Consider the following 21,912-nt stretch of genomic DNA (forward strand, 5'->3'; position numbering starts at 1 on the left):
CACACACACACACACACACACACACACACACACACACACACACACACGTGTTTGCCTGCATTTGTCTAAGCACCATGTGCAATGTGTGCTGAGGCCAGGAGAGGGCATCAGATCCTCTGGAACTGGAGTTACAGACAGTTGTGAGCCTCCGGGTGGGTGTAAGAATTAAACCCAGGTCCTCTGGAAGAGCATTTATTTTTCCTAAACGCCCAACGCCCAGCCATTCCTCTAGCCCAGACCTAACAGTTTTAGCAAAAGGCAAATTTCAGAAGAAATAGACGGGGGGGGGGGGGGGGGGGGGGGAGCGATACAATCGGGACTCCATCTGAGTAAGAAACTGAATTCCTGGGCTTCCAGATGGACCTTATGAATCCAATAGATGAGTTCCTTTCCTACCCCAACACACATTCTTTCCCACTGCTGTCTCTACCTCACAGAAAAATATGTTCTTTAAACCTTGTCCTTGCCTGCCCTACGACCTATGTGTCATCCATGAGGTTTATTTTTAAAGCACATGCTTTCTCTCCGTTGAAAATATAAATAGGTTTTCACGTACCAGTTCTTGCCAACAGAGCGTGAGTCGTTTCTTATCTAGCGCAGTTTGGTTCAACACCTTCGGCTTCTTTTCTGCCTCAGAGATAAAGGCTCTGAAAGAGAATATCCGTTTTGCAGCCTACTTACTGAAAATCCATCTGTGTGATTCCAGAGAGTTGTAAATAGACAGGTAGGTAAGTTGGTAGGTAGGTAGACAGACAGAGAGACCTATAGACAGACAGTTACTCTCTGCGGCACAGTGGAAAGCTGAAAGCGCCAGAACCGAGGTTTTTAAATTTAGGTTTAAGCAACATATATGTTACCACACACCCAAAAAGGACTGGAAATGATACCCAGGCCCTGTGTGACTTTGGGGGAGATTTACGAATTCCACTTCATACATAGCCATGGCAACTGCTATCAAAATATATCACAAATTTCCACAAAATAATACAGCCTTATATAGGTAAGACGCACCAAGACTTTTCTGAAATGTTACATACAAAGCAGATATTTTAGAATTAAGACTGAGATATGGCCTCACCTTCTCGAAGAGTAACATTTTTGGAAATAAAATGTCAAATGTGTTTAAAAAGGAAAATAATAAAGGCTATGAATGCAGCTCGAGAAGAAATGTAAATGGACCTAAAATCTTAAGGAAGTAACATATTGTCTTTAGGGATGACTAACATAATACTAGAATCAATGCTACTTCATTTATAAAAATAGTATTATGCAAAATGAACGGTGGTATGGGAGAGTATGGAAAAATGCATGCTGCTGTGGAAGTAACTGGTTGTTTCTTACAAACTATTTGATAGCACCTATGAGCACATTAACATATGCATAATTAAATTTAAAAATTACACTAAAACTCTTGTCCTTCAGAAACAGTGGAATGATTTTTGCAAGAATATATTTATAGACTATTTACTGTGGTGATAATATAAATGGAACAATTAACTATTGTTAAAGACAGATTAAACTTATTATGATGTATCTATGTGTGAAGATGCCTATGATAAATCACTGAGTTCAGAAGCAACCTGCTAGACAGATGTCTGTTTTCATTGGGAAGAAACAAAGCGTTTTAATAGTGTGTGTGAGTACGGATGTGTGTCTGCAAGGGCAGGGAAAAACGGTCCAGGAGAACAGATTATTATTATTTTTTTATCTCTGAAAGTAGGAATACAGAGAAATTGAAAATGCATCACTTCCTATCATAGCCTCAATAGAACTGTGGAGTATGGAATACAGATGTATGTATTATACAGTGGGGATGTGGTCCTTCTGTGGTGAAAACTATCGCAAAGGAAACTTACAAAGAGGAGTCTAAGATACACCCAGGCTCTGCCTGGCGATTATCTCCAGGGATACCATTAAAGCTGCATTTCCTGTTCCCCTCTACAAAGACTAAGAAGGATTATATTTTGAGGTGGGAGTCTTCTTGTTGCATTCCTGTATTTATTAGAAGTACAGGGAATCCCATCCTACTCTTCAGGATGGATCAGCCCGAGCAGACATGTTGGCTGCCTAGGGTCTCTCCTGTCACAGAGGCTAGTGGAAAGATGTTTTTCTACATCAAAATTGTGGTGAGGGATAGGGTTTGTGCTTTCATTCATTCTCCATAATTCAGATGCAGCCTGCTCTTTGGCTGTGGGCAGCCTCGTCACCTCTACATGGTGAATGGCTTGTGTTTGCTGTGGAGGTGGCCTCAGGGAGACCAACTGCTTGACCAAGAAAGGAGCCGGAAGAAGGAATTCCAATCTGACCTCAGGTCCAAACTGCTTTCTCAGACCCGCAGTTACCAACTATAAAACTACCATTTTGATCACTGACACACACGGATATTTTAACTGAAAACTTGAAGAACAAGAGGGACAGTTAATTATCATCCTCAAGCACTCCCATAATATAGAAGAGTTATTGAGCTATTACTTTCTTGCCAGTACTTTCCAACATGAGATATAAGATTATGAAGCCTTTAAAAGGTGTTTCAAGGAAATTATAAAGGGCACTTGGCTCATGGCAGGACCCATGCTTTATATTGCTTTTGTGCTGAAAAAAATGAAAGTGAATGAAGATAGCACAAACAACACATTTATTCCTTTGCTTACCTACATATGTATATAAATATATATACATATATATGTATATATATATGTGTGTGTATATATATATATATATACACATACATAAACACAAATACACATATATAGCAGAATATTTACTGGTTTTTAACCTTTGTTATAATTTAATCTCTACTCACTTTTTAGTAAGTCTACTTTAGCAAATTCTCGTTTTTGCTTGTCTTGATTGAGTTAATTTCAAGAGATGGCCCAAGTTGCTCCCACATGGGATGAGCTGCCTCTAAAGGCCCCCAGAGAGCCCCTCCTACCATCTGTGCTGCCACAGAATCCCCACTGGTGACTTGGTGCTAATGCTATGAGGATTTTTTTTTTCTTGTTCCATAAAGAATCAGAGCAGTGAGTGTGTCTTGTTTTGGCTTTCCCCCTTTGGCTTCTCTTTTAGTTGTTTAAGAGTCAGGAGCGAATACAATTCTGTGAGGTGCTCATCCAATGGTGTGAGCGCAGCTGACTTCTCAAAGTCATTAAGAGCTGTGTCCGTCTGGGCTCAGCTCTGCCGAAGCCACCCACCTGCTTTGGCTGATGAAGTCACGGAGCACAGCCTTCATCTTCTCTTCCGGTGCCTCCTCGGAAACCTTGACCAGCTCCCTCACTTCTTCTATGCCTTCTTCCTGAAGGCAAACCGCAGGACTCGTGGTATAGAGATCACCAATTGTCACAGCCTAGAAACTACAGCTGCCTATCCTTGTCTCTGTGGCTTTGGCGTTAGGATGAGCCCCTCCCTTCCTTGAACGTGGCCTGGACAAACTGCTGTGCTCCTACTTTGATCCTTCCTTTCCTTAGGTCCAGATGTGCGCCCCTTCCTGCATTACCCAGGGCCACTGTGTCCCAGGTCCTACTTAACTAAGCGTTGTTCTGTGTAACCAGCCTTGTGGAAAACCTGATACCATGAGAAATATTTCATAGTCTAAAGTTTTATATGCAATTAGTAAAAAAAAAATATTCAAAATCAATATTTAAGTCAATTTTACAAAGTGAGGTGGTCTTACCGGCATTGAAAAGCCGCTCTCTGTTCTGAGTGTATGAGGTTTGGGAGCGGGGAACAGGGCAGCTTGGATGCAGCAGTGGCTAATGCTGATACACGTAATAATTGCACATTTCTCTTTGGGCCTAAATTCTAGGATTTCACTCAGCAGTCCAGAGGGGGAAAATGTCATCTAAAGGGACATGCTGATCTTCCTACTGCTTTGCTAGAATTTATAAAACCTGCATTTCCTACCAAAGCCTGGTGCCTGAGTACTCAAGCCTCCTTCCCACCTCCAACACGTGAAGAACAGACATCAGGATGGAGTAAGAAGCTAAGGATTCGGGCTCTGGCTTAGGCTACCTGAGTTCAAATCCAGGCTGCCACTTATTAGTGAACTAATCTCATTACACTCAGTTTCCTCATTTATAAAATTAATAGGAACCATTTACACTGCTTTGATAAGGGGAATAAACTTGGTTATGGAAGCCATGAAGGGCTATTGACGCTGAGCAAAGAAGTAGTAAAGAGTGTTAAAGGCAACCATAGCCTGTAGGGAATATTCTGGTTTGTTTTGTCATTTTAATGATGGACTAAGTCTACTGTGTCTGAAGAATAAACAAGGCTAGACTTACAAAGCCTGTAGCATCCACACTGTCTGAGCCTAGCTAGGCCTCTTGGGCTCTTTTCATGGTCTAGCTCCCTAATGTCTAGAATCCCATAGCTGGAAACACTGCTTTGCTTTACACAAGTCAGGGTGTGGAGCAAAGAGGAGGGAGATAATAATTTTGTCTTTAGTGTATGTTCTAGTGAAATAAGAAGTTAAGACAAGAGCCATCTAGCGGGGCCTGTGGACAGCCAGCAGAAGATTAGAGGATGTCCCTCCCCATGAAACCTAGAGGGGTGGGAAGAAAATTGTGGGTGTGGGAGACAGAACTAGTCAAAGTAAGGATGTCAGCTTTGTGAGATGCCTTCGCACTCCTGCCTTTGGGAGATGTGGAGTCAGACGCTTGCTAGGCACTGTAAGAGTGAAAGGCAGATTTAGATAGTTTGGATTCTGATTTGGATAGTTTGATTTGAATTCCAGGATTTTGCAAAACCTTCTCATCCCTCTGGTCCCACACAGTAGAAGCCATGACATACAGTAGCCACTAATTCAGTGCTGTTTAACCTGAGGTCAAGCCCCTGGTTGAATAGAATAGCATATCTTTGTCCCCAGTTTCCCAATCTGCCTATGAAGCCACCTACCAAGAGGTCAGCCATTTTTTCCAGCATGTTGGACCAGTGCAGTCTGAATGTCTGGTCTCCCCAGGAACTGATGAAAGAAACACAGGGCTTCTTGGCACCAAAAGGCAAATAGTTGTAATTTCTGTAAAGGCACATTGGGTGTGGAAGTCAGAGAGCATCAGTGGTTTCCAAGCAACTGCAACCATTTGTTCATGTTCCTTGAGTTCCGTTGGGCTGCAGAAGGGTGGACACAAACTGTTGATGCCACCCTTGGTCTATAATTGGAGAGTTGTGAATAACAAATGATGGGTTATGTGACTGCAGTGGGAAGGATTAAGAGTGACCATCAAACCAAGACGGTGGTGCAGATCTGATTCCAGTACTTGGAATGTACAGGCAGGGGGAGGAATAGTTCAATGCCATCCTCAGCAACATAGTAAATTCGAGGGCACCCTGGGCTACATGAAACTCTCCAAATAAGACCAAACACAGGGCAAATCTTAAGATTATCATCAGTGTGTAGAATATGTTGGGCGAACCTTCCTCAAAGAGGGCTTAAACTGATAAAGTAAAAGAGCAAGATTACTTTTAAAAAACATATATTCTGAGCATATTGTATTGCTCCTTTGATATAACAGATGGAATGAAGTTTCTGGAAGAAAATAGATCATATTACCAATGTGGATAAAGGCATATATCCCAATCTGAATCAGTAATCTGTAGTTTAGAATCATTCTTCTATCCATACATCTGTCTGTCCATCCATTCAATACTTGTTACCAGGCACTGGTGCCAATAATATAAGTTCCTTTTTTGGCTAGGAAGGGATAAGAGGTATAGCCCAGCACTGAAGATGTGAAGCCCCAAAGAATGTCTAATGGTGACAGTGGAATAAATACTCTTTAACACTGATAGAGAAAGATCATTAACAGAATAAAACAAAGGCAGAAAGACACGACAAACATGTGGATTTGGTTCCCAAGGGGTGGGGTTAGGTGGATGTGAAGGCAGGGCCAGTGGAAGAGGTCAAGTTCCCAGGCTTCACCTCAGTAAAATGGCTGTCTTAATGATCAGGTTTTCCCAGCCCCCTGTAATTACCCCACACGTGCACAGGGCTGTAGAGAGAAGTACAGAATGAAGGCAGAAGCAAAATGCTTGGAATGGGTGATACTTACTGTTGAGAAATGGATGTCGTTTAGAGAAGTATTTTTGTGGTGGTTTGGCAAGAAAGGGACAGAGACAGGGGTTTACAGAGGCATAGAGGAGAGGCAGAGTGAGGAGAGAAAGGAGCAGTAAAAAGAAGGCAGAGGAAAGGGGAAACAGAGGAGAGAGGAAAAGGGAGGGGAGAGGGGAGAGGAGGGAAGGGGGAAGGAGGGAGGGGAGGGAAGGGAAGGGGAGGGGAGGGGAGGGGAGAGATAAGTTTTGTTTTTCTTTCAAACAAAAGCTACAAAGATCTTTAGCCTGAAAGACTGGATGTTCCTTTTTATCTCTCCAACATTAATTTCTCCTCACGTAAACAAAAGAATTAGCAAAGGGCCACCTGGTATGCTCTGTAAAAACTAAATAAACCAGCAGGTGTCCATTCAGAAAAGTAAGCCAAAGAGGTTCTTGGCAGGAACTGAAGTTGTCAATACAGCAAGAGAACAACAAAGACAAAAGGTCAGAAACCAAACTACTCTCTATTTTATCTCTAAAATTACTTCACTGAGAACCCTGCATTGAAAAAGCACCCACACACTGTTCTACTTGGTCTCAGGGTTTCTTTGCTCTGCGTTATTGTGTGCTAACAGTAGTCTAGGCCTTTGTCTCTGTGTTTTTCAGGGCTTTGTTGCCATGTCTTCAAGGACCAGGCAGCTGAGGCTCATTGGGTAAGCCATTGTGCAAATGGAAAAGCAGCAAATGAGAAGGTGCCTTGTTGCTCATGCAAAGTGAGAAACATCAGTATGGATGGATTGCCAACATAGCACCAGAATAAACATGGAATCCTTAGGATGTAATGATGAGCCTCCATTGGATGTCACCTACTCTGATTTTATTCCTCATCTCTACCCAGCACAGACTGTATGCAAAGGCACATACTTTGTGAAACCAGAAATCCAAGAGCACATGCTTAGTGGAATTTTATTAGGGGAAATAGGCACATATTGTGTGTGTTCATGACTGTGTGTGCCCATGTATGCATCTGTGTGTGTGTATATGTGTTTGTATGTGTGTCTGTATGTATATGTGTGTGTCTCTGTGTATATATATGTTTATGTGTGTGATGTGTGTCTGTATGTGCATGTGTGTATGTCTGTGTGTATGTGCATGTGTGTATATGTATGTGTGTGTGTGTGTATCTGTGTCTCTGGGTATATATGTGTGTGCCTCTGTATGTCTGTGTGTGCCTCTGTGTGTCTGTGTGTGGGCATGTGTGTATATGTACATGTGTGTGTGCATCCAAGGAATCTGACACCCTAATCTGTACTCAACAGGCACCTGCACTCACACACACACACACACACACATACCTCCCTCACACATATGCACATAATTTAAAATAAAACAAATCTTTAAAATATGGAAAAGAACAACTGACGATCCTCCAACTGTGAGTGGGACGACTTTGAGAGTGGAGGGATCTGTCTACAGATGGGAAGCTAGAAAAAAAAAGTCTGGTGAGTAATTTGTAATTTACAAGCCACTCAAATGGGGGCATCCGATCTGCTTGTAGGAAAGAGGAGTGCCTGAGAAAACGGACCAGGAAGTCAGTTCCTAGGGAAACGTCCGCACGGAAAGAGCAGAGGGTTGAAAAGCAATGATGCGGCCTGGTTGCAGCAATGGAGCATCTGTAGATGCCAGTCTCCTCACATGTAAAACAGGGATGGCAATGGCCACCACGAGAGTCCCTGACATTGGAGATTACTCATCCAAACAACACGAGACTCAGCAAGACAAGGCACCTGCACGAATGCTTTTATTTCCACTCATAAATCTCCTGCAGGGTGCTTGACTGTGCTTTCTTTAAAACAACTCTGTAATTTTACTTTTACTACAGGCTGAAAATTTGCATGAATTAAAGGCTTGTGAGTGCTCACAGTACAAAAAGATATGGATGCCCGCCCAACTGTTTTCTGAGCTGGTCATTTCCAGCGCCTCACCACCATTCTTTAGTTTGTAAATTACTGTGGCGAACCTAAGGGCGGAAATTACATATTCAATAACCCGCCAAGTTGAGTTTCCTTAGTGGTGCAAAAATGACAATCATCAGCTGGGTTTGGGCTGAACTTTAAAATTTCTTCTTAGCTTGTTATGCTTCTGAGTTAAGGGGGCTTTATAGATGGTAACTGTGAAACCAAAACAGGAGCCACACTGTTGTTAAGGAGCCACATTGGCATAGGTTGTTAGTGAGTCTCCATGCCTTACAAGAGTAAGTTTCTGTTTCCGGAGCCTAATGTATCCTGCAAACCCTGTTCTTCAACCTATGCTAACCTTGCAACACCATGACTATGCTCACCCCTTTTGCTTGCTACATTTCTGAACCTGTGATACCTGATTGCCCCTTTGCCTTGCACAATGTGTCTTCCCAGATACTTTGATGCCTCCCCTTCCACATGTTGTATTCTTGCACTTATCTACCGCACGTAGCCTCCAGCTGTTTTCTGTCAACCCTAACACTTTCCCAGAAAAGGGACCTTGAAAGCCAATGAGACACTGCTCTCTGAAACCCCAATTTGAGGGGAGACAGTCTACTGACAGTCCCTTGTACACTTCTAAATACAGCTGTTTTAATCAGGCAGTCATGGAAATGTTTTTCTTTAGGACTAACAGTAACCATCATGGCTTCTCTGCTGTTAGATGGATTCCCTGGATGTGTCATCGGAGGGCAAAGGATATAATAGAGTGTTAGTTATCACCCTTTCCCTGTTTGCAACTTGTTCCCAGCCCTGAGATAAAATTTGTGTTTTTTATCTTACTGAAAAGCTGAATGAAACAGTCCCAGGAACTGGCAAAATTGTTACTCAGTAGAAACTTTGTTCTCACCTGCCTCATATCTCCTACCTGTTCCCATCTGTGACCAGAGGCTTCTCTGGGTGAGTGGTGGAGGCCATGGAAACAGCAGCATCATGGGCCACATCTTTTTCTCCCTCATGCAACAGAGGAAGGACATCTTCTTCAGTTAGCTCTGCTGATTTCTTCTTACTCCCATGATGAGACCCTCCATCAATCAGGTTCCCAAAGTTACCTTCAGAGATGATGGCAATGGGCAAGGGTCTGGGTGTCACCAAGGAGATTAGGTAGGCTGGCATGCCCGCACCCTCTCCCAGAAAGGAGATAAGATTTCAGGATAAAGGCAGAATGAACAAATGACGGAGAAGGAGAAATTTGGATTGACAAAGTCAAAACTTCCTATTTTTTTGTTTGTAGAACTTCCACAAGTTGCAAATTAAGAAAGACAGTTAAGGGCAAAGAAAATCCCCTGTAGATTTTGATATTTATTTTGCCACATTATTTTTATCTATTTTAATTGTATTACATTATTTTGTGTGAGTGCGTATATCCATGAGCAATATGGAGGTCAGAAGACAACATGCAGGAGTTGGTTCTCACCTTCACCTGTGATCCCAGGGACCAAGGTCAGGTGATAAGGCTTAGCAGCCTTTGCTCTCTGAGCTACCAGCACTTTTAACATCTTAGTAGATGTATCCCACCAATGCTGGCCGTGGAGCCTTGATAAACTGTCATTGTTGGTGTGTCACTTTATAATATGGGTTTTTCACTCAATAAAATATTGGGAACCTTCTCAAAACTGCTTCTTCTCTAAGAGAAGACTTCTTGTCTGAATACCCAAAGACAACATCAGGTTTGTAGAAGTAAGAGTGAATGGGTATTGAAGGAGAGCAGAAGCAGGGGAAGGGAGAAAGGGAGAAAGGAGGAAAGGTGGTAGGGAGAGAAAAGGAGGAAAGGGGAAAACTAAGGTTTCAAATAAGGAAGCTTTTGTGCTGTAACTATATAAAATATAAAATAAGACCTCATGTAAAATAAGGTTTCTCCAGCATACACAGGTCTGCCCAAGTTGGGGTTCTAGGGATGAAGGAAGAAATGGTCACAGGCCCCCCCCCAACTTCAAAACAATAACCACTTTCAAATGAAAATTTAATTTCCTCCAAGGGAGTCTCACTGAGGAAAGAAACAATCTTAAGGGCAGGCTGCATGCCCGGCGGTAGATGGGCAGAAAACAAACTCAACTGCATCTTTGGAGCTTCTTTGTCTCATAGTGTCATGTCACCTTCCTCTTTATTTCATATTATTTTTTATTTACTTTATATATTTTCTTCTCTCTTTCTACTCTACAAGTCCTTTGTGTATATATAATGGCTTCCAGCTTAGTGTTTCTTCACAAGAGTCCTGAGTGTGTAAACGAGTGGATCTGTTTCTTGTGCCTTCTCTTGGGTTCTTTTCCTCCTGTTTGTTTGACCAACTGTGGTGTGTTAATTTCTGTCTTATTATACTATATTATTAGTGATCGCATAGAAGCTTGCCTGTTTTCTCAAGAGGGACGGAACCAGGGTGGATCCAGATAGGAGAAGAGGCGGGAGAAAGTGGGAGGAAGAATGGAGGGATTGGAAATCATAACCAGGATAAACTATGTGAGAAAAACATGATTTTGGACAAGAAAAAATATCCATTTTCAATAAATCAATTAACAGGAAAAATATAAGGCCTCTCTTGTCAGAGTTTTGTCTTTTACAGTTCTAACAGACATCTGTACCCTGTGGACATGAAGACACGGGGTTCTGTGCCAGGCCTCCAGCTGTGTAGCTCAGGATTGCATCTCAGCTCTACTTCCTTCTGCCCTGTTGGAACAGAACTGCCTGGATATCAATCTGTTCTTCTCTGGTGGCATTAAGTGCTCTTGGTTGAACTGCACATTAGCCAAGGAAGATGGCTGGGAATTACAGTTATAGCCTCTGGTGAATATGTGATGCATTACATCAATTCTTCAGATCTTACAATTCTGTGAGCAGTCTTTACCCTTTCCACGGTAGACATGAGGAAACCAAGACCCAGAGAAGCTAAGTCAGCCCAAAGGAGTGGAACCAAGATTACTGAATTCAAGTCCCTGAGTTCAAACCTGTACTGATTACTGTTTTGGTTTTGTTTGTTTGTTTTAAAAAATCTATAGGAATAAATCTACCTTTTATGTGTTGATATTGGGCAGACAAGGAACTACCATTTCTTTTTGAGGTGCTGATTATAATTTTTCGGGGAGTATAATCACCTTCATGTAAGGCATTACTTCACTTATTCAAGAAACAAACATCGCCCAAACACTGCATGCATCTGCACTCACTTACCAATAGAAACTTCAAAGCTGATAGGCTTGTCTCCAATCTTCCGATCAATCATGGTAGCTTCAAAAATGGCTCCAAAGAGTAAAAATTCCTCATATTTTTCTGGCATAATCTACAGATAGAGAAAAAAAATGCTAGACAAAGCTGGCTTCCTTTCCTCTCTAGAAAGCCAAGTTAGTGAAACTCATTTGGTCTTATATACTTCATAGACCTCTGCATCTCTGTTGCAGCTGAAAATGCCATGCCTTGCCACTAAGCAGACAGGCAGCAGTTGTGGCCAACAAACTCAGGTCCAAACCCAGTGAGCCACTGGTCTACAATGACACAGGATCACTCTCTGCACTGCTAGATTGACATACGGGGGGGGGGGGGGGGAGTCTCCTTTCACAGCAAGAGATGAGGTGGGTATGTGTCTCTCCAAGATGCTGCCGGCAGGGACCCAACACTGAGCAGGCTTGTAGACCCAGAAATCAAAGATGAAGTGCTGAGAGGTCACAACACCAGTCCCTTACACGTGAGCATAACTATGTGGCTTAGCTGGGTGCTCACATACATTTATCATTGTCCCTCATATTGACGCTGAGAGCCTGGGATCTGGCCCGTTCCCATTTCACAGTAGAGGATGCTGAAGGAACAGGAAGCTGTGCTGTTGTGTGGCTTCCTCAGGCTTTCTGTGTTGTTGTGTGGCTCCCTCAGGCTTTCTGAGCCCAGACCCTGTGCTCTCTGAGATGAACACGTGCTAACCTGTTGTCCTGGTGCTGACCCACATTCCAAGTTTACTTCCCTAAATAGTTAGAAAAGTCAGCCAAAAAGAGAGAAGGACCGTGCATAGGCAAACACATCCATCCATCCAGTGTTTGTGGGGTACTGAACTCAGCTGCTGCTGCCACGAGGGATCCGCCTGCATGTGACTCACAAACGCTTTTTATATCGAAAAGGACGCTAGAGTTATCTACTCCAACCTCTACCGTTTACCTTATAAAACAAAGCGCTGAAAGATTAAGGGGCTTCTAAGGCCACACGGCAAATTTAAGTCAGCTAAGGCTTGGGATCTGTTCTTCACCACGGCTGCTTAGTCAAGGAACCTGCAGGTAGCCTGGAAGCCTGGGCGGTGGCAGGCCATAAGGTAGGAGCCACTGGGCAGTGCTTCTCAACCTGTGGGTTGCAACCCCTTTGGCAAACCTGTCTCCAAAATGTATTTCCATTACCATTCGTAACAATGGCAAAAGTACAGTTATGAAGTAGCAGCGAAAACAATTTTATGGTTGGGGTCACCACAACATGAGGAAGTGTATTAAAGGGTCACAGCGTTAGGAAAGTAGAGAAACACCTCACTATAGGATAATACTAAGTTCTTTGCAAGTAGCTCTTCCTAATGTGGAACCTTTTCTCAGCAAAGGTTCTGAGTGAGGTGATGAGGTGAAGACATTTAGATGGGGCTTCCTAGCTTTGCAGCCGGCCTCACTAAAGCCCAAAGAAAGGGCAGTAAGGCTTAAGTTCCCTCAGCAATAAGCTAAGGGAACAAAACTACTGTCGCCTCACAGGCATGGAGTTCCACTGGACAAGAGTCCTGAACCAGGCCCCTAAGAGAACCAAAAGATTTCAGATAAGTGGGTGAGAGGTGATCTTTCCTGTAGCATCGGACAGTCCAGAAAATGTTTCTTTTGACCAGAAACACAGAGCAGGGCAGGGCAGGGCAGAGTAGGGCAGAGCAGGACATAATGCTAAAGCTTTATGTCTGTCTGTCCGCCAGCTTCTTATTTTGCAGTCTGGGAACTGAATTTACTCTCTGGGAGGAGGGTGAGCACCCCAAAAAGACTAGAAGAAAAAGCAGACCCCATTACCTCAAGGGTGACAGAAGTCATAGCAAAGCAGCTGACCTGCCAGCTATCAGACTTTGAGCAAGTGGAATCCATTCTCTGGCTGCTGCTTTCCTTATCTATAATGCAAGTATCGCAATGAGGCCCGGATCACTTGTAAAAAAAAAAAAAAAAAAAAAAAAAGAGCTCTCCCGTCTTGAAGTATGCCTGAGACTAGAGAAATTATTGACACGTAATGCGCACTGAGCTCGTAAGTGAACTGAGCACCAATATCTGTTTCTCTCTGCTTCCTGACTGTGGACACAGTGGAACCAGCTCCCAAGTCCCTACCTTGATGGCCTGCATCTTCAAAGTGTGGACCTAAAAGCCCCCTTCCTTAAAGTTGTTTTTAGTCAGTTGTTTTGTCGCAGCAAAGAAAAAGCAGTTAACACAGGGGTTAAGTTGTCTCCCAAAGAGTCAAACAGAGGCGGGCATGTCTCCCTGCATGCTGGCCCCTGCATGATACTGACACAACTTAAATCCAGCTGTTGCACTAGGAGGCCGAGCATTTTAAACACCAAACTTTCTCACCCCATACATAAATAACAGCAATTTGTAGTTGCTAACACCTATCACTTCCTACTTCCTGTTGGATATAGTTTGCATGTGTTCTCTCCCCTTCTACAGTGTAAGTTCCACAGGGTTAAGCTTTGCGTTTACTCCTGCCCATATTGAGCAAGATGTTTACTATAAAGCTGTTCAAGCAGCATTCATAGACTTTAAATATGATCACATTGTCAGAGACAGCCCCCGCTCCTCTTATGGGGGTGGGGAGGCCCACATGAAGCCTGACTTCCCCGTCTGCTACATCTGTGTAGTGGGCCCAGGTCCAGCCTCTGCATAGTCCTTGGCTGGTGCTTCAGTCTCCATAAGCTCCTTTGGGCCCTGGTTAGTTGGCTCAGTTGGTCCCCTTGTGGAGCTCCTGGCACCTGCAGGTCTTTCTACCCTTCATCTCACATGGTTCCTATGCTTTGACCAGTGTTTGGCTGTAAGTTTCAGCATCTGTTTCAATCCACTGCTGTCTGGAGCCTCTCAGAGGACAGCTATGCTAGACTCCTTTGACTCTTTTTGATCACTTTCCCCTGGAGGGGCTGACTCACCAGGCCACAGGGGGAGACGACATACTCCATCCTGTTGCAACTTAATGAGCTGGGGTGAATGAGTGAGCGGGGGGGGGGTGTTTCATCTTATCTGAGGAATAGAGGAGGGAGGAGGAAAGAAGGACGGAGGGCAACACTGGGAAGAGAGGAGGAAGGAGGCTACAATCAGGACGTAAAGTGAATACATTAACTAAATAGAAAAGGATCACATCCCCCAGGATGGCTATGCTCTTGGGGAGTTTGGCAGAGGAGAGAAGAGCTTTCTTAAGTAATGAGAGGGAGGATGTGAAAAGCAGCATCTTAGGGTCTCCTAGTGCACGGATGTGCCATGAGGTTGTTGCAGACAGTGACACTGGGGCTCTGTGGCCCTAGAAAGCTGAAAAAGAAAGGAAGAGACACCAAGAAAGGGGACAGGTTGATCTTCTCGGGCTGTGGGAAACAGCGGATCTGGGTAGTGGCTTTGAAATATGTCCACAAATTCTCAGTTAATCTCCCCCTAACTCTCTCTTCCTTCTGCATATAAGCTAGATGAAATGATTTATTCCTAGCAAGAAGAAGGAGCACAGCAGAAGTGCCTGAGGTGTCATGGCTTGGTCATGGCCTTGCTCTCTCTTAGATCAGCACCCTAGGGGAAGGAAACAAACTACCATGTCATAAGGATATTCGGATTTATGGAAGGGACGCCATAGTAAGGAATGGTATTCTTATACCAATAAAGAGCCCTCAAGGTACTAACATTTCCTGAGTGTCAAGCAACCATCTTGAGATGGCTCCTTCAGTCCCGTGACACCTTCAAAAGATCATAGCCTCTGCCAAGATCTTGAGGGCTTGTTTGGGAGTTCTAGTAGGGGAGTGAAATTACTCTTATGCCCTTGAGCAAAGAACACTCCTCTGTTCTGGGAAGGTGACCACACAGCTTCTGGGAGGGACAGGCATGGAACATTAGAGAAGAAAGGGACACCTGCCTAGCCAGCTATATCAGCCACATCAACCCTGGTGATCAATGAGATGACAGATGTCACCACTAGATTGCCTTCCCATCCACTCTGCCTAGATCTTGATGAAAGTTTCCTCCAAGGAAAGGATGGACCAGAACCATGGTACTAAGGTATCCCCAAACTCCTCACTCGAAGAGAAGATAAACATTTGATGTTTCAAGCCACTAAGCTTTGGGGTGACTTGTCGGGCAACAACAGATAGCTAATGAATCTGACAAGAAAATGCTACCAATAAGATAGCAAAATGAGGAGGGGATGGAGCCATAGAAGCACCTCAGTTGTCCTATATCTACCATCTTCTTCACGGTAGCACAGTAAGCTTCTCTATACCTTGACTTGTAGAGAAGTCCCCTCCCTACCCCACCCCCTTGCTTTCTGCTACAATTTCTTTCTTCAGGAACCCTCAGCAAAATGTCTTAAGGATGTTGACTTAGATTCTGCATATCTTCTCCTAGCTTCTTTCTCCTTGGATCTCCCTGTCCAGCCTTGCCGATGGCAGCCTATATCTGCCAGACAGGCAGATATAGGAGATGTGGACTTGAGTAGCCGTTAAGCTACCCACAAATGCCAAATCAAGTTTCCATCCTTGTCTTATATTCTGAACATGCACACACTCACAGCCCCATGCAGACAATGCCAATTCCACCCCCACCCCCAACAAACTGATAACACACATTTCCAGAAAGGGTTTCCCAGAGGAGAGTCCAAAGAGAAGTGGGGAGGTGCTGAAAAAGCCAAGACACAAACAACAGGTGGCAAGCTCTAAATAGCCGCTTCTTGGTGGAGGGAGAAAGCCCTGGCTAACAGCCACAAGAACATTGCAAGCTTAGCCGCGTAGGTGCTAAAGGATCTGATGACCATTTATACACACTTTCTCATCAGCCCCCAGAAGTTGTCTATGACAAAGTGACCTACAGGACCTCATTTAGCTCAAAAATAAATGGCAATCCAGGGCAGTGTTAGTGTTAGAACCACGAGTAGAACTAACGTCAATGTGTCTTGTCCCACGCTCTGAATTCTCTGCAGTGGTTTCTTAATATCCCAGTAAGAAAAATAAATAGCTCTTCTAAGGTAAGGGTGACTATCCTACTGCAGCTCTGAGCTCAGTCCAGGCTCCTTAGGAATGGACAGCTCTGGGTGAGCAGCCATTATCTCCCTATCTGTCGACCCAAGAAACATTCCCACAGACAGAATTAAGCAGGACCAACTGGAATCAACATTCCTCTGCTACTGATGACACACAGAACTCACGAACTGCACCACTAGGATAATGGCTGAGGGGTAGTCACAGCTGATGTCCATCTTGACATTCCAATCTCATGCTATTGATACAGAGCTGGGCGTGGGCGCTGCTGATATGTTTCTGGTGGCAACTAATTGAAGATAAGCACTTGATGGGGCTGTGATTTTCCTCACGGGTTTGTGAGGCTTCTCCACTTAGCACACAGCTTGCTGCCAACTATTCTCCCCTTTCTTCCCTCTTCCTACGTGGTCACACATCCAAAAAAACATTCCAGGATAATGCAGCTAAACCAAAGTTTACTCACCCTACTGCCCACGCCCACCAATGTCTCTGACTACTTTTGCATCTGCTCTTTTGAATTTCCATGTATCTATGCTCAAGAGATTCTGAAGAAATTCATCATGAGCATACGACCATACTGCTTGCATGAACAGAGGACACGCCTCAGGATCCAGCACTAGGCCAGCACGATTTTGCCAGGAAGATGAGACCTGTGAAGGGGTCTCTGGAGCCTGTGACAAATGCTGTCTCCCTTTGTCCTGGGCTCCTGGATCATCAAGCACAGAGAAGCAGTGCTCAGGCCTACCTCTGGGGGTACAGTGAAAGATTCCACCTCCACCTCTGTAGAGTTGGTTTTGTCAGCAGCCTGCTGGGCTTTGCCATCATCTGCTTTGTCAGCCTTGTCCTTATTGGAGCCTTTAGAAGATTTGGAGTCTTTGTCTTTGGAAGACAGCTTCAACTCCTTCAGAGCCTTGGAGAACTTAGACTCTTGGGCTCCACCCGAGAGGATTTCCACAGCAATTTCCACCAAGATCCGGCCCCTGAAGGACACACCTTCCCCAAAGCCCTCATTCATCTCCTGGTAGTCGTCCATCAGACTGTGGTTTCTGGGGGAGCCATACAGGTTAATCCAGGCAGGTCCAAAAGTTGGAAGAAAGCCTAGGAAAAACCTGAGTGTTAGGTAACTGGCTATGCATTCACAGTATTTTGCTCATTCTCCACCTCGTCTCTCTTTTACACACTTCCACTTACACTTTTTCACATTTGTAATATTAGGGAGGCCACTAAGTACCTTTTGTCGCCATTTAGCCATCAAATGTTCGTTCCTAACATGAACTAGGGAACATGCTAGATGGCAATCATGGAGCTGAGCAGAGGACAAGTTAGTACAAAGACTGAACAAGAAATGTTTTGCAAAATAAACATTATGGAGAGGGCACATCTTCTGTTGGAGGAACAAATGATGGGCTGATGAAGGATGAACAGGGTAGGAGGGCTATTAACCAGCTGGAAAGAGTGTGGCACTAGAGATATGAAAGAAGACTTTGGACAGGTGAGAGGCCTTAGGCCTCATTATGGGTTGTGCTCACTATCATTAAGAATATTTTAAAGGGATTTTATTGAATTGATAATGTAACCATGTCTCTTAAGACCAGTGCTTCTCAACCTGTGGGTCACAGCCCCTTGGCTGATATGTGTGTCACATATCAGATATGTACGTTACAATTCATAACAGTAACAAAATTACAGTTATGAAGTAATGATGACTATGATGTTATGGTTGGGGGTCACAATAGGAGGAACTGTATTAAAGGGTCACAACAGGAGGAAGGTTGAGGGCCACTGCTTAAGACCATTGTGACTACCATATGAAGGTGAAAACTTGCAAGAATGGATGTGAGAAAACTTCTTTGGGATCCATTTCATCGTGGAAGCTAAGGACACTCTAGCTTGGACTACGGCAGGGTGGTAGAGATGGTGAGAAATGAAGGTTCAAATATATTTCTTAAACATAGAACTGAAAAAACCTGATGATTTTAACTTACTCCTGCCAGAGGGACTTTCTCTCCTGAATCTAGAACATCTGAGAAAACATGGCACCACGAGAACCTCTGTCAACACAATATACCTCTATTTTTCTCTACTGGAAATCAAACCCAAGGCCCGTGTGATTGCCACTGACCTATAGTGTCAATCTCATGCTCCATTCTGAAAGGAAAAACAGCATGGTGTTTCCAAAGACTCAGCTGTGTGGGTTCAAATTCCAGGTTTGGGACTTTTCAGCTGCATGAGACTGGACAAATTTCTTAACTTCCTTGTACCTCAGTTTCCTCTTATGGAGGCAAAGCTAATCGTGCCTAACTTACCTATCAAGATTAAAAAGATAATAGCTATTAAGTGTTTCCCATGTGCCCTTAGGACATACCCCCACTGATGTGAAGAAATAGTATAATTTGTTCATCAGTTTCCTTACAGTTGCCAAGAAAACGTGTGTGTATGTGTGTGTAGTATAACATCTTTCTGCCTAAATATCTTCTTTCTACCACCCTGACTTCTCCAGACTAGATTCTATCTGTCAGATTATGTTCTCCTTCGAGTAAACTTAAAGAAGCAGAAACATTATTGTTACAAGGATAGAAAGATTTTTATGGTCCCTGTTGCCTACTTCTAAAATACAAACATCTGTCTTTCTGAACACCATCAAGAGGCTTCTAAAATGCTGTGAATAAGACATCTTAACAACTAGTTAAGAAAGTGTAGATGGACGAGTGAGTTTTTTACATAAAATGTTAAATGCTGACGTAATACGAAGAGATAGACAATATACATTCATTGCTAGCTTTTTGTAATGTCAGTCTGTAAAGGACATAAAACACAAGTCTCCGCTCTTGGAAAATACTCATCTAGTTAAAAATGACCATGCCAATGTCATCTTTATGTGACATATGCTAAGATCTATTTAACATGTACATGTATAAATGTATGCTTGCATTTGACCGTTTAATTATATATGTATGTGGTATACAAGTATGTATGTGTATTTATTTGTCAATTAACATACATTTGCAGTACAGAGAGCGATTGTCATAAATTTAAACAGGAGATAATTTAGAAATTCTTACACAGTAATGGGACTCCAGAAGTCGAGTCATACACTAAGTGGGGGTTCCTCTCCTGCCCGCCACCTCCAGGGCTTTGTGGATTACATGAGGCTCCCCCAGCTCACGGGGTGCACAACCACTCACAGACCTTTGTGCTCTCAAGCTCTCACGTTCCCATCAAGCGACTGGGGACATAATTTTTATGTAGGGGGAAACCCATTGAAACATGCAAAAACCGTTCACACAGTGCCATACATAGACATATAGACATGTTTGTCCTATAGATTTTAGTTTAGCAACCTTTCATTTTATGTGCATTCCATTTTCTTTTTTTTTCATTTTATTTTATTTTATTTTGAATTTTATTCTTTTCTTATCAGTTACATTTTTTTTATTAACTCTGTATCCCAGCCATGTCCCAATCCCTCATTCCCTCCCAGTCCCTCCCTCCCTCCCTCATCTCCACCGTGCCCCTTGCCAAGTCCACTGATGGGGGGACCTCCTCCCCATTCATCTGATCCTGTTTTATCAGGTATCTTCAGGACTGGCTGCAAAGCTCTCCTCTGTGATATGATAAACATTCTCTTAAAAGAACAGTGACACACCACAGCTAGGTAGAAAGAGTCATAGAAGACATAGGATCAGAGCTTGGTTTCATCAATGAGCTTAACCAGGCCAGACTCAGACTCATGAAAGGTGTTATTACATGCCTACGTAAGGTAACTATGGTTTGGAGACACACTTCCAAGTCAGACACAGGAAACACTACCTTTATCCCCATCCTGCTCATTGGAGATTTTCTTCAGATCAATGAAGTGGGTTGCCAGGGCAACGTCATTCATGCTGCCTTCATCCCACACCTGAATTTTCACCCTCCGGCACAAGGGAGGGAACATTTCCTTGAAGACCACCTGTTCATGCCACACAGGATCTGCACAATTCTTTTGCACGGAGGTTCGTCCCTAAAAGTACAGCCAGAAGGATGTGAGCCATAGAAATAAATGACTAAGGAAAACGCTTCGAAGCACCTGGGGATGGGAAGGGAATTAGCAATAACCGCGGCCTTGTTTCCCTGAGGCCCGTGAAACCAACTACACTCCATTAACATTACTGCTGACATAGATGTTGTGTGGGGCACTGGGGGGAATGTGAATCACTGTGCTTGGAAATTTCTACTCAAACTTACTCAGAAAAGTGTTGACCTCAGCCCCTGTGCTGTAAGTAGGAGCTGTTCTACACATCACCAGGAAAGCAGCAAGCATAGCTAGAGCCTGAGCTCGTGCCTGTGTCAAGACCAGGGTGAATGTCACGCATGACCTTGAATGGCCTGCAGCCTGGGCCTCAGTTGCCATTGAACAGAAATGATGTCCTATATTCCCTCCAAACTTAACCCAAGTTAGAAATACTCCAGTATTCATTTGTTCTGATGGGAAGGGACAGGGACGTATTTTGAAAGCCCATGTTGTCCCAAGTTCCAAAGTCCAGTGAGGCAGAATGCAGTTTTGACCATGAAACAGGCCTTGATTCTTCCAATGGCTCCCGAGAAAGTAACTGTTGTTTCTAGGGTTAGGTAGGAGAGGTATTGCCTGGAACATTGTGAAATGGGCCAGGAGAAAGCGGTAATTCTACAGGGCCTGGTCCTTGCTTAGAGAGGTAGCCAGTGATGAGGAGGGATGTTCTTCCTGGCCTTAAGCTGCAACACATAAAGCCATAGCTCTTTTCCAGGATCCTCAGTGAGGCGTGAGCGGGCAACCTCTGTACCTCTGGTTCCTAACTCTTACATTTCTTGTGACAAGATTTTCTCAGAGTCACTTTTAACTTAATTTCATTTGATTAAATGGATTTAGAGCAGGACATAATTACCATTATAGGTAACAAGGTTTCCTCACCGTCTGCCCAGCAAAGGACACCTCCACGAAGGGATCCACAAGGTCCTTGCTGTCACCCACAAATGCTTTGGTGACATTTGCCATGATGCTGGAGTTCATTTTGGGTAGTCCTTCTGCTCTGTACAGCCTCACGTAGAACCTGGCCCAAGGTCTCTCTGATGGAAATCCTTGAGGGATCAAAAGGTTCCTAGAGAGAGAGAGAAGAAAATCTTAAAATGAAAAAGCTTGTCAGTCAAGAGGAGGAAGAAAAAGCAGGTACAGGTTGAAGACAGAAAAAAAAAAATCTGGATATAGAAAAACACTGGTATTCATCACTAAACCAAGTTTTCCTCCTAGTTTTTTTTCCCCCCTTAGAATTTAACTTTTTTTTTTTTGTCATAAACCAGTGGTTGAAAGTATGATTCTTTCACAGAAAAAAAAAAAACAGTTATATGTTAATAAATCAGATAATTTTAAAAATGACTTATCTACATAATGCATACACTTACGGCTCAGGGAACATAAAAAGGGTAAGACTGTAAGAGCCAGAGGACCAGACACCTGCTGCTAAATAGTCTTTTCTTTAAATAGTGACATAAAAGGACATAAAGTGGGGGGCATAGGAAAGAGGGGTTTGACCTGGAGGAGGCAGAAGGGAGGAGAGGGGGTCAATATTAATGAGATATAATATATGATAATCTAAAATAATAATAATAATAATAATAATAATAATAATAATAATAATAATAATAATA

General features: G+C 43.4%; 1 protein-coding gene across 3 annotated transcripts in view; it reads right to left on the bottom strand.

Annotated features, from left to right (window-relative positions):
* Window positions 1-21,912, bottom strand: part of Fer1l6 (fer-1 like family member 6) — a 150,845-nt gene that overhangs the window by 77,628 nt on the left and 51,305 nt on the right. For all 3 annotated transcript variants that reach the window (XM_055626273.1, XM_055626272.1, XM_055626271.1), the window contains 8 exons: window positions 21,179-21,365; window positions 20,059-20,251; window positions 16,994-17,346; window positions 11,211-11,319; window positions 8,914-9,097; window positions 4,894-5,014; window positions 3,192-3,292; window positions 557-647 (listed from right to left, as the gene is read on the bottom strand). In XM_055626273.1, the coding sequence (XP_055482248.1) occupies window positions 557-647; window positions 3,192-3,292; window positions 4,894-5,014; window positions 8,914-9,097; window positions 11,211-11,319; window positions 16,994-17,346; window positions 20,059-20,251; window positions 21,179-21,365 (1,339 nt within the window). The remainder of the gene's footprint in view (window positions 1-556; window positions 648-3,191; window positions 3,293-4,893; window positions 5,015-8,913; window positions 9,098-11,210; window positions 11,320-16,993; window positions 17,347-20,058; window positions 20,252-21,178; window positions 21,366-21,912) is intronic.

This window comes from Psammomys obesus, unplaced genomic scaffold, assembly GCF_907164565.1.
Source record: "Psammomys obesus unplaced genomic scaffold, mPsaObe1.curated_primary_1811, whole genome shotgun sequence".
Lineage (NCBI taxonomy): Eukaryota > Metazoa > Chordata > Mammalia > Rodentia > Muridae > Psammomys > Psammomys obesus.